Genomic DNA, 16,055 nt, shown 5'->3' on the forward strand with positions numbered 1-16,055 from the left:
TTTTAAAGTGTCATTTGAAATCTAGTTTTGCTAAATGTTCAGGTGTTCGTGTGCACACTGTCTCATGTGATGGTGCATGTCCCTTGTCTCACTGGCATGAAGACTGCTGGGGACAAGAAAAGACTGGATGAGCACAGGCTCACTGAGCTGCTTTCTGGTTCAACTTTGATGGTGAGGCCCTGACGAATCATGGTCTGATCTTGGGGTTCCCTCGTTGGAGTTCTTTCCAGAATACAATGTTGGATCTGCAAACAACCAGCTGAAGCAACTTAAGAGTCAGGTTGGAGAGAGCTGGGTTTAAAGGCTAAACTGTAGTTTACCAGCCACGTGACCTTTGCCAAGTCACGTAACAATTGTAAGCCTCAGTTTTCCCTTCTGTAAAAAGAAGAGTGACATCCTACCATCTTCTTGGGGTTGCTCTGGTATTTGAAGAACGCTCATGGAGCATCTCATAGAAAGCAAGCAGTAGGCAGTTAGTAAATGTTTGGCTGTCATGTTTATGATTAAGAATAAGAAACTTATTTCTCCAACATAATGTTGACTGGTGAGCCTTCTGAGGCAAAAAAATACATGTTACTCCTGAACAACAGGGAGACTATCAAAAATTATTTTTCAAAGAATGGTTTCATTAAATGCATTATTTTGATCACAGAATTCCACAATATTAGGGCAAAAAAGAGATACCTCCATTCTTTACAAAGAAGATCACAGCATTAATTAGGCACTAGCAGAACTGGGCCAACCCCAGTTCTGGTTTTCTAGTCCGGTGTTCTCCCTGCTGGAAGGTCTTTACTCAGCCTCTACATGGAGGCATCAGCATGTCATGCAGGGCACCTCTGTGCTAGGAACAGCAAAAGAGGTGCGGGTTACACAGAGATTAACTCTCATATATACTGTGATGAACAGGAGCCACAGCAGGGTGATGGCACAATTCCTAGTTTCAACTTTTGTAAAACTGGCCACTGGTGTTTTAATAACATGAATTGGTGTTCATCAATTTGGCTAAAAGCTTGTTTATTTCTCCTTGTTCCTCCTTAGTGACTATTTACTTCCGTGTTGCTTGCTCTGAGTAAGACCCCAGAGAGAAATAACTGATTCTTCCTACAAGGTCTTCAAGTTGAATAACCACAGTAGTTCCCAAGGGAAATTAAGTCCCCAGGAGCTAAAGGAAGGGCCTCTTGCTGGCAGTTGTGCAACACGTGATGGGAAACGTGGCCATGTTGGTGGTTTTACCCAGATCACTTAGAAAACAGCTAGCAGACATTCGCCATCTGCAGCAAACTTTGCAATGAACTTCAAGGTCGAAATCTTCAGTGTGATTTCCCTTCAATGTTCAGAGCTGCATCTGATGATGTACCCTGGTCTGGGGCAGACCAGACCTTTGACTGAGAAAGGGTAAAAGCAAGCATGTTATCTGCTTCCTTGACACTGACCGTTCCCTGGGCTGCCGAGTGGCGTCGCCGCAGTCCAGCCTTTCCTGAGTTCTACTGCACTGCTTGTCGGGTACTTCCTCTTTGACGTGTGCAGGTGCTTGAGATTTGGGAACTCATCCTTTTTCTATACCTTGCCTTAACAGAATGCCATCCAGACCTGGAACCTATGTGTTTCTCTCCAACTCCCGCAGCCAAATGGTGGTCTCGGTGTACATATTACACAGTATCTCTTCAGTGTTTCTTGCTTCTTGTTTCCCACTACCCACTGCTGTATAGTTCAATGGCATTTCTTGCCTGGATTATTGCAGCAGCCTCTATCTGGTTTCCCTGATTCAAGTCTCGCTCCTCCTAGTTAGCTGCAGCCTTGCCATCTCCATAGTGATAATTTCCACAATAATAACTGACTTCATCATGCCACAAAGTCATCAGAGAGCCTCCAGACTCCTGCAGATGGTTACCCAGGGCTTATCAAGCGACAGAGGCACTGCTGGGCATTTTATGTGCATTACTTTATTTAAAGCTCACAGCATGACAAACAGGGATTAAGCAGCATGCTCAAGGTCGGTAGGTGGTTGAACCAAGCACCTCCAGTCTCCAGCCCCAGGACCCTGCTGCCTCTCAGAATAAAGAGAGCATTCACATAGACTAGTTTGTGTGTTTTTGAGTATACTAAGAATATTATATGTGAACTTTAATGAAGTTCTATAAAGAAAAGCTAATTATCTTGGTTTAAAATACTACGTTAATGTACTGGTTGAATGACTATGAACATAACATGATATATTTGGCTTGAGGTCAGTTAGTCCCTACCTTCCAGGGAGAATGGGATTAGTTACTTTAGTGTCCTATACATTTGTAGGACACACATGCACACACATTTACAGATATAAAATATATGCATATATGATCAAAAAATAGCACCCTATCAGGAATGCAAAGAATATTTTTCTCTATATCTTGACACATTACTTGGAAAGTTAAAGAGAATCACCTAAAATCACACTGTTTCTTGACAATGACTGCAGTTAGAACGTTTTAAAAATCTAGATTGACGCTATGCAAAACCTTCAAATCAGTATTTTTATATAAAGTATACAATCTGGTTAGCTTTCATAAATAAGTAATGCCAAATTAAATAGCAAAGGTAAAAGAAAAAAGTATACTATCCTCCCTAATGTATCACTGATGTATCCCGATATTCTCAGTACTACTTGGCTTATATAGTCTGTCTTAAATATGACATTTATTAATTATGGGTTAAGTATGGTTATTTTACCTGTTAATCTGGCTGATGGTTCTGATTTCTGGATTAGAACCACGTGAGACAATTTCTTCACAAAGCAGATCTTTTCTCTGGTGTTTTCCCTCCTCCGTGTAGTCTTTCCTCCTTTTCTTGCTCATTTTGGCTCTGCTTCAGCTTTACAGTTTGAATCGTTTCTCTTTTTCATATGAAATGCTGGTGGGCATATCTTTGCCTCAAATAGTCCCAGATACTCAAATTAAGTAAATACCTTTCAAACACCATGCTTTAAAATACCATGCTTATTTTGACTCAGGAATTCATACAGTATTGTATCAACCACTTTATAACTGCTAAACACAACTTAACATATATTTATTATTTTTTGGTAGATATCTGGTAAATAATTTTTTTTTGGTGAAATTGTTACCACCTATGAAAGAAATCTGTCAGTATGTTTTTGAATCTGTCTCCTAAAGCAAAGGAAATAAACCAAAAATAAACAAATGGGACCTAATTAAACTTAAAAGCTTTTGCACAGCAAAGGAAACCATAAATGAAAACAAACTTCTGAATGGGAGAGAATATTTGCAAATGGTATGGCCGACACCACAACAGTTCAAAAGCATCAATGCCTTGGCATTGAGCCTTCTTTATGGTTCAGCTCTCCCAGCTGATGCTTTTGACTGTGGTGTTGGAGAAGACTCTGTCCCTTGGACAGCAAGGAGATCAAACCAGTCAATCCTAAAGAAAATCAACCCTGAATATTCACTGGAAGGACTGATGCTGAGGCTGAAGTTCCAATACTTTGGCTACTTGATGTGAAGAGCTGACTCAGACCTTGATGTGAAGAGCTGAAAAAGACCCTGATGCTGGGAAAGACTGAAGGCAGGAGAAGGGGACGACAGAAGACGAGATGGTTGGATGGCATCACTGACTCAGTGGTCATGAGTCTGAGCAAGTTTCAGGAGTCAGTGATGGACAGGGAAGCCTGGTGTGCTGCAGTCCATGGGGTCGCAAAGAGTCGGACACGACTGAGTGACTGAACAACAAAACGGCCAACAAGGGGTTAATATCCAATCTATATAAACAGCTCATATAACATCATAGGAACAACTTGATTAAAAAATGGGCAGAAGCCTTGATAGTTTTCAAAAGAAGTAATGCAGAAGGCCAGCAGGCACAGGAAAAGATGTCTGCTAGTCATCAGGAAAATGCAAACCCAAACCACAAGATCTCACCTCACACTTGTCAGAATGGCTACCATCAAAAAGAACACAAGTAATAAATGTTGGCAAAGATGTGGTTGGTTGATTGGAATATAAATTTCATACTGTGGAAAACAGTTTGGCGTTTCCTTTAAATAACTAAAAGTAGTTACTATATGATCCAGCAATTCCACTCCTTGGCATATATACTTCTGGAAAAGACAAAAACTCTAATTCTAAAAGACATACACCCCAATGTTCATAGAAGCATTATTTACAATAGGCAAGACACAGAAGCAACCTAAGTGTCCATCAACATGAATGAATAAAGATGTGGTGTGTGTATGTATACACACACAAATAAGCCTATAATAGAATACTACTCAGCCACAAAAATAATGAAGGTTTTACATTTGCAACAACATGGACAGACTTGGAGGGTATTATGCCAAGTGAAGTAAGTCAGAGACAAATATTGTATGATATCACTGTGGAATCAAAAAATTCAACACACTGGTGAACATAACAAAGAAAAGTTCCCAATACAGTGAATAAGCCGGGCTTCCCTGGTGGCTCAGTGATAAAGAATCTGCCTGCCAATGCAGGAAACACAGGTTTGATCCCTGGGCTGGGAAGATCCCCTGGAGGAGGAAATGGCTACCTGCTCTAGTATTCCTGCCTCGAAAATCCCACGGACAGAGGAGCCTGATGGGATATAGTCCTTGGGGTCGCAAAAAGAGTCAGACATGATAGGCAACTAAACAGCAAACTACCAGTGGGGAGAGGAAGAGGAACAATATAGGGGTAGAGGATTAGGAGGTACAAACTATTACATACAAAACAGGCTGCAAGAGTATACTGTACAACGTGGGAAATACAGCTACTATTTCATAATAACTAAATGGAGCATAACCTTTAAACACTGCGAATCTCTACATGGTATGCTTGTAATATATCACACAACTATACTGCAATTAAAAAAAGCTTAAAAGGCAGTCAAAAAAGGAAAATCTGGAAACATTTCAACGAAATAACCCACTAATTTATGTAACTTCCTTTGCTTAGATCTGTATTTTTCACTACAGTTACTTGACTTTTTAGGTTATGGTCAATTTCTTTTCAAGATTTGAAAAAACTCTACTAGATATGAAAATACTTTTCTCAGGAATTTTTCTATGTAATGCATAATGTTTGATAACCAGAAGGGCTCTTTGAGTTAGAAGCAGAATCAGAAAAGGCAAGCAAAGACCTGGTCACAGCTCTGACTCACTATAATAAGGTTGATGAATGAAAATGTGAAAGAAGTTTTCAAAATCTGTTTTGCATCTGTTATTTCCTATCAACACATGAAGTGATGAACTAAAAGGAAAGAATGGACACCAGTCAGAATTACCTGAAGTCTACGATGAAGTGTATGAGAGAACCAAGCTGTCTGCCGTGCGGTCCAGTTTCCGTGACCGGGGGCCTGAGAGAGCCTGTAGAGGCAACTGCTCGGTCACCGGGAGGGAGTGGGAGAGACGCCAGAGGCACGGGTTCCGCAGACCAAGGATGCAGTGGTGGGAGAAGGGACCTGGGTTGGAGACACCTGGTTTGAAAGCCTGCAGTGACACTTTCCACCTCCATGACCCTGGGCTAGGTGTTTGACTTTTATGACTTTACATCTTTAGAAAAGGAATGATAACACCTACCTAGCAGGGCTGTTAGATTATATGAGATGATAAATGCAAAATGCCAGCACAATGCATTGCATATTGTAGGTACTCAATAGGCATACCTTATTAATACAGATCAGCATGGTTATTGTAGATCCAGGGAAAGATTCTCCAGTGGGTCCAATGGTTTCTTTTGACTATTTGTAGAAACATGACATAACTACCCTTACTCTCCTTTATCTCCAAGAGCACAGCTTCCATGACAGGAAATCCTAGTCTCATATTTTTAATCTTCACAGATTTAAGTGCTAACAGATTTCCTTATACATCAGATTATACGCTGATGGCTTTTTTATTCTTTGAGAAAAGGATAAAAATAGGGACTGAGAACTTCCATGACGCCATACTACAAAACTCAAGTATTTTAAATAAACGTAAAAGGAACACACAGTGATTACTAGGATGCTACATGGATTTACTAAAAAGAAACTTATCTTTTCAGACAGGATATAGATTAGGTCTGGGAAGTATGACAGTTGTGGCATAAATGAACTTTCTTAGGCAGAAGCCTAGGTCTGTCTGGATGTTTTTATGATAGCGTTGAAGCGGCAGTATGGGCTAGACTGAACACAGATTGACCTTGCCTCATGGGTCCTGCTAACCGTCTATCACAGGAGACGGTAGTTAGTAGGCTCGAAGAGACTGACTGCTCAGGTCTGTCTAGTTCTTCTTTGTTCAGTGATTTTCATGAAAATATGGGTGGCATGTTCATCAAAGCTATAGATGGACTTCACTGTAAGTAAAAAAAAATTGTCATGGATGCAAGAAATATAGCAGTAAAACAAATTAAACAGATGCAGTTCCTATGCTTATAGGTAACAAACTGGATGGCAGAATGAGGACGTAAAATGATCTCAGCACATTGTAGTAATATAATCAAATTTAAAAGGGATAGAGAACAGTTTGGCTTCTGGGGCAAAGATCTGGCTAAGCAACAAAACCTTGGGAAGAGACTTAGGATTTCAGTCAACAGTACGCTTGGTGACTTTCTAACAGTGTCATTCAACTTCTAAAAAAAGCTAACATGATTTTAAGTTGCATTAATGGAAGTAGATAGGCACTAGAACAGTGTGATTCTCACTTTTTTCTCATCCTAAATATGAATGAGAAATCATATGAACATTTTTCCAAATCACTGACTACAGTAACTCTCAGAGCAAGCTTCCAGTTCTCTTCTCGGGGTGAGGGAAAGGGGAGGGGTAGGTACTGTGAAACCACACCCATCCCCTGGAGATTCTAAAAAGCTGCCCTCTACCCCCCACTTGGGCAGGTATCACTCACCCTCTCCCCACTGCTCTCAGTCATCACCCAGAACAAGGTAATTAGTAGTCCATACCTTGAATATAACGTTTGGCTCTGGGCCTAAGACTGACGCATCCCAAGCACACCTGGCTGAAGTAAGGTGCTCACAGAACCTAATGAATGGGTGAAGGACAACGAACGTCTTCAGAGATCAGTGACTGGCTGGCGCAGGGACTCAAAACCAAGTTCTCTGAGGAAATGGAGATGCCTACTAAGTGCAAGGAGAACATGAGAATTATTTTCCAAAGGCTGAAGATCTGCCACGTGGAAGATGGTTTAGACGTACTCTGCTGCACAAGGTGGAACAAAGGCAAGAGACAAATTCAGGAAAGAACCTTCTGGCGGTCCACGCTGCTGGAAAGTTTGATTGGGGGAACCTGCCCGCCTGGCACAGTGAACTTCAACAGCTGTGCATATAACATTGCTAATGTGTCACTAAAAAACTGAAAGCGTGAACTTTAAAAACTTGTGTTTAAAATGGAATAAACCAGAGCAGATTCAAAGTTATCTCTATGACGTGTTTCTCATTTGCTTACATTCCAATATACTTTCTGAGGGGAAGAAACAAGAGTAGGTTAGAGTGAGGGCGTTCAGAGCATCTACGGGAACACAGGGGCACATGGGAATTTTTGTGGTGAACTCCTGGGCTAGAAAACCACTCAGTGTAGACTTTTTTCTTGGTATTAGAGTTGGGTGGGTGCCAGTGTTGTAAAGAATTACTTTAAAAATGCCTTGCCATTCTACGATTTTTGTTATCTATGGAAACATATATTTACTTAGTTCTTCCTTCCATAAATACTAAGAACATTAATATTGTCACAAAAGCCAATTTTTTTAAGCTTTAAGAGCTAGCAGGGGGACTTCTCCGGCAGTCTAGAGGTGAAGATGCCACGCTTCCACTGCAGGGACCACGGGCCCCACCCTGGGCTGGGGAACTACAGATCCTGCATGCTGCATTGGGTGGCCAAAAAGGGAAAAAGAAGAGCTGGTAGGGGACGGGTTTCATAGGCAGCACTGGGTGCCACAGGGTCCATCTCCCCTCTGCACACATTTCTGTGTATATATACATTTTTAAGTAAGCTAAAAAATTTAGTCATTATTTTTGATTAAAGGGTTTATAAAAAAAAGCTCATTACAGATTTATTTTGAGAAAATTGATAAAACACATTACGGTTAAAGAACAGAATTTATAATAAAATGTTAAAAAGTGTTTTTTTTCAGGCTTCCTTGGTTTGTCTGAGAGTTGGCTTGGCAGGCTGTGCAGCTATGAAATATTCATATTTGCTGAATAAACGAATGACTGAATTGTTACTAATGTTCGCCCATAGTTCTCATACCAGAGGAGAAATTACAAGATTGTTGGCTGCCCCGATTTGCATATTTGTATACAGAGTGAAGAAGAGGTAATCATATCTCTTTTCTTTCTCAGGGAGACACGAAAAAGAAACATGAATAAATAAAATGAACTAGCTATGTTAGCCCCAATTTCAGATTTATGCCATTTCTTTTCTCTCTTTCCTATTCATTTCCCCTGTCTCCTAAAATTAAGTTCACAGAGTAAATGGTACTTACTGTTTATGAAATCAAGGCTGACCAATATGAGGAATGTCCAAAACAATACTATATTTTTACATTAAAAATCATTACTGAACAAACTTCTGGAAGAAAAATCACCATACATGTTCAGTTCTGTTGCTAAACATAGCTTAAGTCTGTTCAAATTGAACAGAGATCAGAAAGGCCGTTTATCTGCATTTTAGTACCATATCCTTTCCTTGGAGAATATCTAAGCCTTCAAGAAAGGCTGCCAACTGGAGTGAAGTCATTAGGATTAAAATGTAAAGAGTACATTTTACATTTACCTTTGCCCAAAGTTTGGAGAAAGTGCTTATGCTGAAAGATTTTACCTTGAAGCAAAAAGTCTGGAAAGTTATATTATCTTTTTGGAAAAAGACACTACTACTTATATTTCATTTGTCTACATTGTTAGTTTCTGAAGTGTTTTCCCCTTCAGTCTCATTTTTTTGGTCAGATACAATTCTAACATTTTCTCTGATTAAAAGTTTAAAAAACAAACATTATATTCTAAATATAAATATGAACATAACTCTTATAACCCAGTCTGTGAATGACACGGGATGGAATTTAGACAGTCAAATGAAAAGCCTTTTAAGAGATGGAGATAAGCTGAGCGCCTACCTGCCATTTCCTGCCATGCCTGCATTATCATCTCATTAGCGCATCTGACACTAGCGACCATTGCTCCCTCCTGCCTAGATTCCATCCACCCTTTAGTTTTCATCATACTGGATTCCTTGGTTACCAGCCTCTCCCTGCTCCTATGCAGTCTCCTCCAATGACATTTCTTCCTGAACTCATTCAACCAATAAAGATATTTTATAAGGTCTCTCCTTAAAGACTCTTTTTCAGTTTTTAAGCAGACAGCTCTGAACACCTTCCATACTCTGGGAGCCATGCTGAGTGCTAAGGATACAACGATGAGTGATGGACAGTTCTGTTCTCAAGGAGCTTGCAGTCTGTTGGGAAGGAGATAACATTAAAGTAAAAACTTCAAAAAGAGTTACAGATTTTGTTAAGTGCTATATAGGAAAAAACAGAGCATAGATTAAGAGCAATACAACAAAGGGACCTTACTGAGTCTGGGGAAGGCAGCCTGAGGCAGGGGTTTGTGGGGAGCTCCACACTTGAAGGATATGCAAATGGCAAAGTGTGAGCAGAGACCCTGTGTGGAGGAGGAGGATAGCGTAATGATAGGAGGTACAGAAGGGCATCCTCAGGGAGAGAGCACAAGCAGTGGAGGGGAAGAGGTAGTGAGAGTGCATCACACAGGGCCTTGAGGCCCGCCCCTGCCCTCGTGGTTTCAAATCTCAGCTCCAGGCCAAAGAGCCCACGACTATCTCCATTTGTTGGCAACAGTCCTAAACTTCTGACTGCTGGCTGGACATTTACACGTCCGCATTCTCATGCCACCTCATTGTCTTTGGACTATCGCAATGGTCTCCTAACTTTCTGTCCAGGCGTAAACCCACCTAAGCCGATCACAGAAAGCAGGGAGCACCACGTTCAAACTAGCAGTAGAGAGTGAGTGACTACAGTGGGTCTATGAAAATCAACAGGATAGCAATAGTTCAGTAGCACGCAGTCTCAGAACTTAGGATTCCCTTTGATCCATACTGCTTTGAGTAATAGCGAAAACAAAACAAAAGAACACCACCTCAAAATCCAAAACCCCAGACAAATGAGAACCTTCCCAAATTCTTAAATATCAATATTTGATAAATACTGAAAATCACATCAGGTAAAAATGAACTACTACAATTATACATTAAAAATACATGACAGCATCATTTTAGGAAGTACATAATTTATTACATGTGAGTTCATAATAAAACGGATACTTGGGAACTTTAAAAATGAGTTATGAGTAACAGATGTGAAATTCTCAAATCCTGAAGCCTGAAATACTAAAATTCTTGCATTTAAAAAAAAAACCTCTTTCTCATGATTAGCATAGTTTGAAAATTATGATGCTTTTCCAAGGGAAAAAGGAGGAATTAAAAAATAGACACGTTGATGAAGGCAATGCGTTCTCCCCAGCTGGCTTTATGCTCCACTGAAGCTCAATATCGGATCATCTTTTCTTTACTTACAGGAAGCTGTCACTCTTCTGGTTTACAATAACCCTCCAAACAGAATGGAAAACGCTTGTGCAAAATGGCCCTCTACGCAGGTTTTACCATTTTAATACACTTCTGGTCAACCGCTTCCCCAATTCTAGGGTTCTGTGAGTGAACGCTGAATAATTTTAAATATTTTCCAGATTCATCATGGAGGCTGCTTTTCTTCTCTGCACTGTAATCGCACTGAGCTGCAATTGAAATGAACAATCAGTAAGTAGTTAACTTTTTCTATGGAAAATCTTAGACTAGTACAAAGTGTAATGCATCACAACTTACAATTACTGAAAATAACTTTATTGTAAGGCATCTTGTAAGAGGTCACTTCTTGTGTTCATTTCTCTTTTACTCTTGAGACTTCAAAATGATTACACTAGAGATATGTGTGTCAAGTATGACTTTCCATAGCTCAGTGATATACTTACAATTTCAAAACATATTTAACGGATGAAAGGCATCTAGATAAACGTTAACCAGGAAAGAGACTAGAACACAAACTAAGTGCAAGACAGCACAGTGCAGGGCTGATAATAAAAAGATGATGACAGGTCATAATAAGTCTACTGAGAAAATAATACTTAAATATTAAGTTGGAACTGATGACATAGACACAAGGTGAAAAATATCTAACAGTACAAAAGAGCACACAGCAGAAAGGAAGTCTTCCCATCTCCCTCCTTCACTCCACATCCCTCTTTCCAGGGACAACCACCACTTCCAGCCTCTAAACAAATTTCTTGAAGTATCCTACATGAGAATACATGCACATTATTGCTTCACTTTTCTTGAAGAATGATAAAGCACTCTACACAGCCTCCATGTTTCCCCTACTAAGCAGTCTCCGTTATTCCGTCTGTCTTTCATCTTCTGTGCACTCTGCTCCACTGCAGCACTTCTTTTGGGTTGTTGTTGCTTAGCTACTCTGTTTAGAATATGAGCCTTTTATCATATACTGCGACTATTTTTCTCAGTTTGTCACTCACGTTACTTTCATACGCAGAAATCTGAAATCGTACATAGTCACATTAGTTTATTTTCAGAGTTTCTAGGTTTTGTGTCACCACGCTGGTTTTTAAAAATCCCATACAGTGAAAAGAACACCATGCGGCTTTCAGTAGTTTAGAGTGATGCTCTGTAACCATCTATACCATCGTCCCAAGATGGATGAAGGCCCTACAGAAATCATTGATCAGAACAGCATGTTCCCAGCATGACTCAATGACTACAGTGCAGGGTTTGTGCTGAGCCAATGAGGAGAGGCTGGACTGCCTGAGTAAAGACAACATGTGAGAGACAACAATAATCTTTTAACCCCTTTACTTTACTGAATATCAAGCCCTTGAACATGAACGTGAAGTCGCTCGGTCATGTCTGACTCTTTGCGACCCCATGGACTGAAGCCTACCAGGCTCCTCTGTCCATGGGATTTTCCAGGCAATAGTACTGGAGTGGATTGCCATTTCCTTCTCCAAGGGATCTTCCCAACCCAGGGATCAAACCTGGGTCTCCAGTGTCGTAGACAGACGCTTTACTGTCTGAGCCACCAGGGAAGTCCCTTAGCAGGATATTATTTCTAACAGCAGTTCCCAATTTCTGGAAGAATATGGGAAAGTTAGAAAGGATTCAGAGAAGGCAAAGATAAAGATTTTTAAAAATTGAATATATGTCTTAGAAACAAAGTTTATGAGTTGAATACTTTTAAAATAGAAAAAAAAAATACTAACCCCAGGGAATAAATTCCTCTTTGTGTTTGGGGAAAATGGTCAATGATTACTTTCTGTCTTCAAATGAGAACAGAATGGCAGGAACAAAAAATTTAAGGAGAAATCTCTAAGGCAGTTACTGACAAAATATTTTTAAAAAGGCTCACAAAGAGATTAGGAGAATCTGCCATTGGAGAGTTTAAATAACAGGAGAAATATTAGCATGGACTGTTGAGGTTTAATGCTGTTGGGAAAGGGATGGAAGTAGATGCCAACTGGATTATATCATCAAGGCTCTATAACTGGACCCTTGTCCAGGGAGCTGGTTTTCAGTTCAGTCAGTTCAGTCGCTCAGTCGTGTCCGACTCTTTGCGACCCCATGAATCGCAGCACGCCAGGCCTCCCTGTCCATCACCATCTCCCGGAGTTCACTCAGACTCACGTCCATCGAGTCCGTGATGCCATCCAGCCATCTCATCCTCTGTCGTCCCCTTCTCCTCCTGCCCCCAATCCCTCCCAGCATCAGAGTCTTTTCCAATGAGTCAACTCTTCACATGAGGTGGCCAAAGTACTGGAGTTTCAGCTTTAGCATCATTCCTTCCAAAGAAATCCCAGGGTTGATCTCCTTCAGAATGGACTGGTTGGATCTCCTTGCAGTCCAAGGGACTCTCAAGAGTCTTCTCCAACACCACAGTTCAAAAGTATCAATTCTTCGGTGCTCAGCCTTCTTCACAGTTCAACTCTCACATCCATACATGACCACAGGAAAAACCATAGCCTTGACTAGACAGACCTTAGTTGGCAAAGTAATGTCTCTGCTTTTGAATATACTATCTAGGTTGGTCATGACGGCAAAATGATAGGATACCAAAAGAGGAACTCCCCAGGTCATTAGGTGCCCAATATGCTACTAGAGATCAGTGGAGAAATAACTCCAGAAAGAATGAAGGGATGGAGCCAAAGCAAAAACAATACCCAGTTGTGGATGTGACTGGTGATAGAAGCAAGATCCGATGCTGTAAAGAGCAATATTGCATAGGCCCCTGGAACGTCAGGTCCATGAATCAAGGCAAATTGGAAGTGGTCAAACAAGATAAGGCAAGGGTGAATGTCGACATTCTAGGAATCAGCGAACTAAAATGGACTGGAATGGGTGAATTTAACTCAGATGACCATCGTATCTACCACTGCGGGCAGGAATCCCTCAGAAGAAATGGAGTAGCCATCATGGTCAACAAAAGAGTCCGAAATGCAGTACTTGGATGCAATCTCAAAAACGAGAGAATGATCTCTGCTCGTCTCCAAGGCAAACCATTCAATATCACAGTTATCCAAGTCTATGCCCCAACCAGTAACGCTGAAGAAACTGAAGTTAAATGGTTTTATGAAGACCTACAAGACTTTTTAGAACTAACACCCAAAAAAGATGTCCTTTTCATGATAGGGGACTGGAATGCAAAAGTAGGAAGTCAAGAAACACCTGGAGTAACAGGCAAATTTGGCCTTGGAATGAGGAATGAAGCAGGGCAAAGACTAATAGAGTTTTGCCAAGAAAATGCACTGGTCACAGCAAATACCCTCTTCCAACAACACAGGAGAAGACTCTACACATGGACATCACCAGATCGTCAACACCGAAATCAGATTGATTATATTCTTTGCAGCCAAAGATGGAGAAGTTCTATACAGTCAACAAAAACAAGACCGGGAGCTGACTGTGGCTCAGATCACGAACTCCTTATTGCCAACTTCAGACTTAAATTGAAGAAAGTAGGGAAAACCACTAGACCATTCAGGTATGACCTAAATCAAATCCCTTATGATTATACAGTGGAAGTGAGAAATAGATTTAAGGGCCTAGATCTGATAGATAGAGTGCCTGATGAACTATGGAATGAGGTTCATGACACTGTACAGGAGACAGGGATCAAGACCATCCCCATGGAAAAGAAATGCAAAAAAGCAAAATGGCTGTCTGGGGAGGCCTTACAAATACCTGTGAAAAGAAGAGAGGTATAATGGGGAGGGAGGTGGAAGGGGGGTTCATGTTTGGGAACGCATGTAAGAATTAAAGATTTTAAAATTTAAAAAATAAAAAACTAAAAAAAAAAAAAAAAAGAAGAGAGGTGTAAAGCAAAGGAGAAAAGGAAAGATATAAGCATCTGAATGCAGAGTTCCAAATAATAGCAAGAAGAGATAAGAAAGCCTTCTTCAGCGACCAATGCAAAGAAATAGAGGAAAACAACAGAATGGGAAAGACTAGAGATATCTTCAAAAAAATTAGAGATACCAAGGGAACATTTCATGCAAAGATGGGCTCAATAAAGGACAGAAATGGTATGGACCTAACAGAAGCAGAAGATATTAAGAAGAGGTGGCAAGAATACATGGAAGAATTGTATAAAAAAGATCTTCACGACCCAGATAATCATGATGATGTGATCACTCACCTAGAGCCAGACATCTTGGAATGTGAAGTTAAGTGGGCCTTAGAAAGCATCACTACGAACAAAGCTAGTGGAGGTGATGGAATTCCAGTTGAGCTGTTTCAAATCCTGAAAGGTGATGCTGTGAAAGTGCTGCACCCAATATGCCAGCAAATTTGGAAAACTCAGCAGTGGCCACAGGACTGGAAAAGGTCAGTTTTCATTCTAATTCCAAACAAAGGCAATGCCAAAGAATGCTCAAACTACTGCACAATTGTACTCATCTCACAGGCTAGTAAAGTAATGCTCAAAATTCTCTAAGCCAGGCTTCAGCAATATGTGAACTGTGAACTCCCTGATGTTCAAGGTGGTTTTAGAAAAGGCAGAGGAACCAGAGATCAATTGCCAACATCTGCTGGATCATGGAAAAAGCAAGAGAGTTTCAGAAAAACATCTATTTCTGCTTTATTCACTATGCCGAAGCCTGTGACTGTGTGGATCACAATAAACTGTGGAAAATTCTGAAAGAGATCGAATACCAGACCACCTAACCTGCCTCTTGAGAAACCTATATGCAGGTCAGGAAGCAACAATTAGAACTGGACATGGAACAACAGACTGATTCCAAACAGGAAAAGGAGTACGTCAAGGCTGTATATTGTCACCCTGCTTATTTAACTTATATGCAGAGTACATCATGAGAAACGCTGGACTGGAAGAAACAAGCTGGAATCAAGATTGCTGGGAGAAATATCAATAACCTCAGATATGCAGATGACACCACCCTTATGGCAGAAAGTGACGAGGAGCTAAAAACCTCTTGATGAAAGTGAAAGAGGAGACCGAAAACATTGGCTTAAAGCTCAACATTCAGAAAACGAAGATCATGGCATCTGGTCCCATCACTTCATGGGAAATAGATGGCGAAACAGTGGAAACAGTGTCAGAGTTTATTTTTTGGGGCTCCAAAATCACTGCAGATGGTGACTGCAGCCATGAAATTAAAAGACGGTTACTCCTTGGAAGAAAAGTTATGAGCAACCTAGATAGCATATTCAAAAGCAGAGCTGGTTTTAAGTAGGCGTTTTCTTTACCACAGGGCTTCCCCTGTGGCTCAGCTTGTAAAAAAATCTGCCTGCAATGCAGGAGACCTGGGTTTGATCTCTGGTTGGGAAGATCCCCTGGAGAACGGAACAGCTACCCACTCCAGTATTCTGGCCTGCCATGGACTGTATAGTCCATGGGGTTGCAAAGAGTTGGACACGACTGAGCAACTTTCACTTTCTTTACCATGGTCCTTAAAAAAGATAAACTTGAAGCTTTACAGACTGTG

The 16,055-nt window shown here is 40.7% G+C and overlaps 1 protein-coding gene across 1 annotated transcript in view; it reads right to left on the reverse strand.

Annotated features, from left to right (window-relative positions):
* Positions 10,264-16,055, reverse strand: part of SCLT1 (sodium channel and clathrin linker 1) — a 252,003-nt gene continuing 246,211 nt past the window's right edge. The window contains 1 exon segment of the mRNA XM_005691258.3: positions 10,264-10,784. Coding sequence (XP_005691315.1) covers positions 10,722-10,784 — 63 coding nt within the window. The 3' untranslated portion in view covers positions 10,264-10,721.

This window comes from Capra hircus, chromosome 17 (genome assembly GCF_001704415.2).
Source record: "Capra hircus breed San Clemente chromosome 17, ASM170441v1, whole genome shotgun sequence".
NCBI classification, from domain to species: domain Eukaryota; kingdom Metazoa; phylum Chordata; class Mammalia; order Artiodactyla; family Bovidae; genus Capra; species Capra hircus.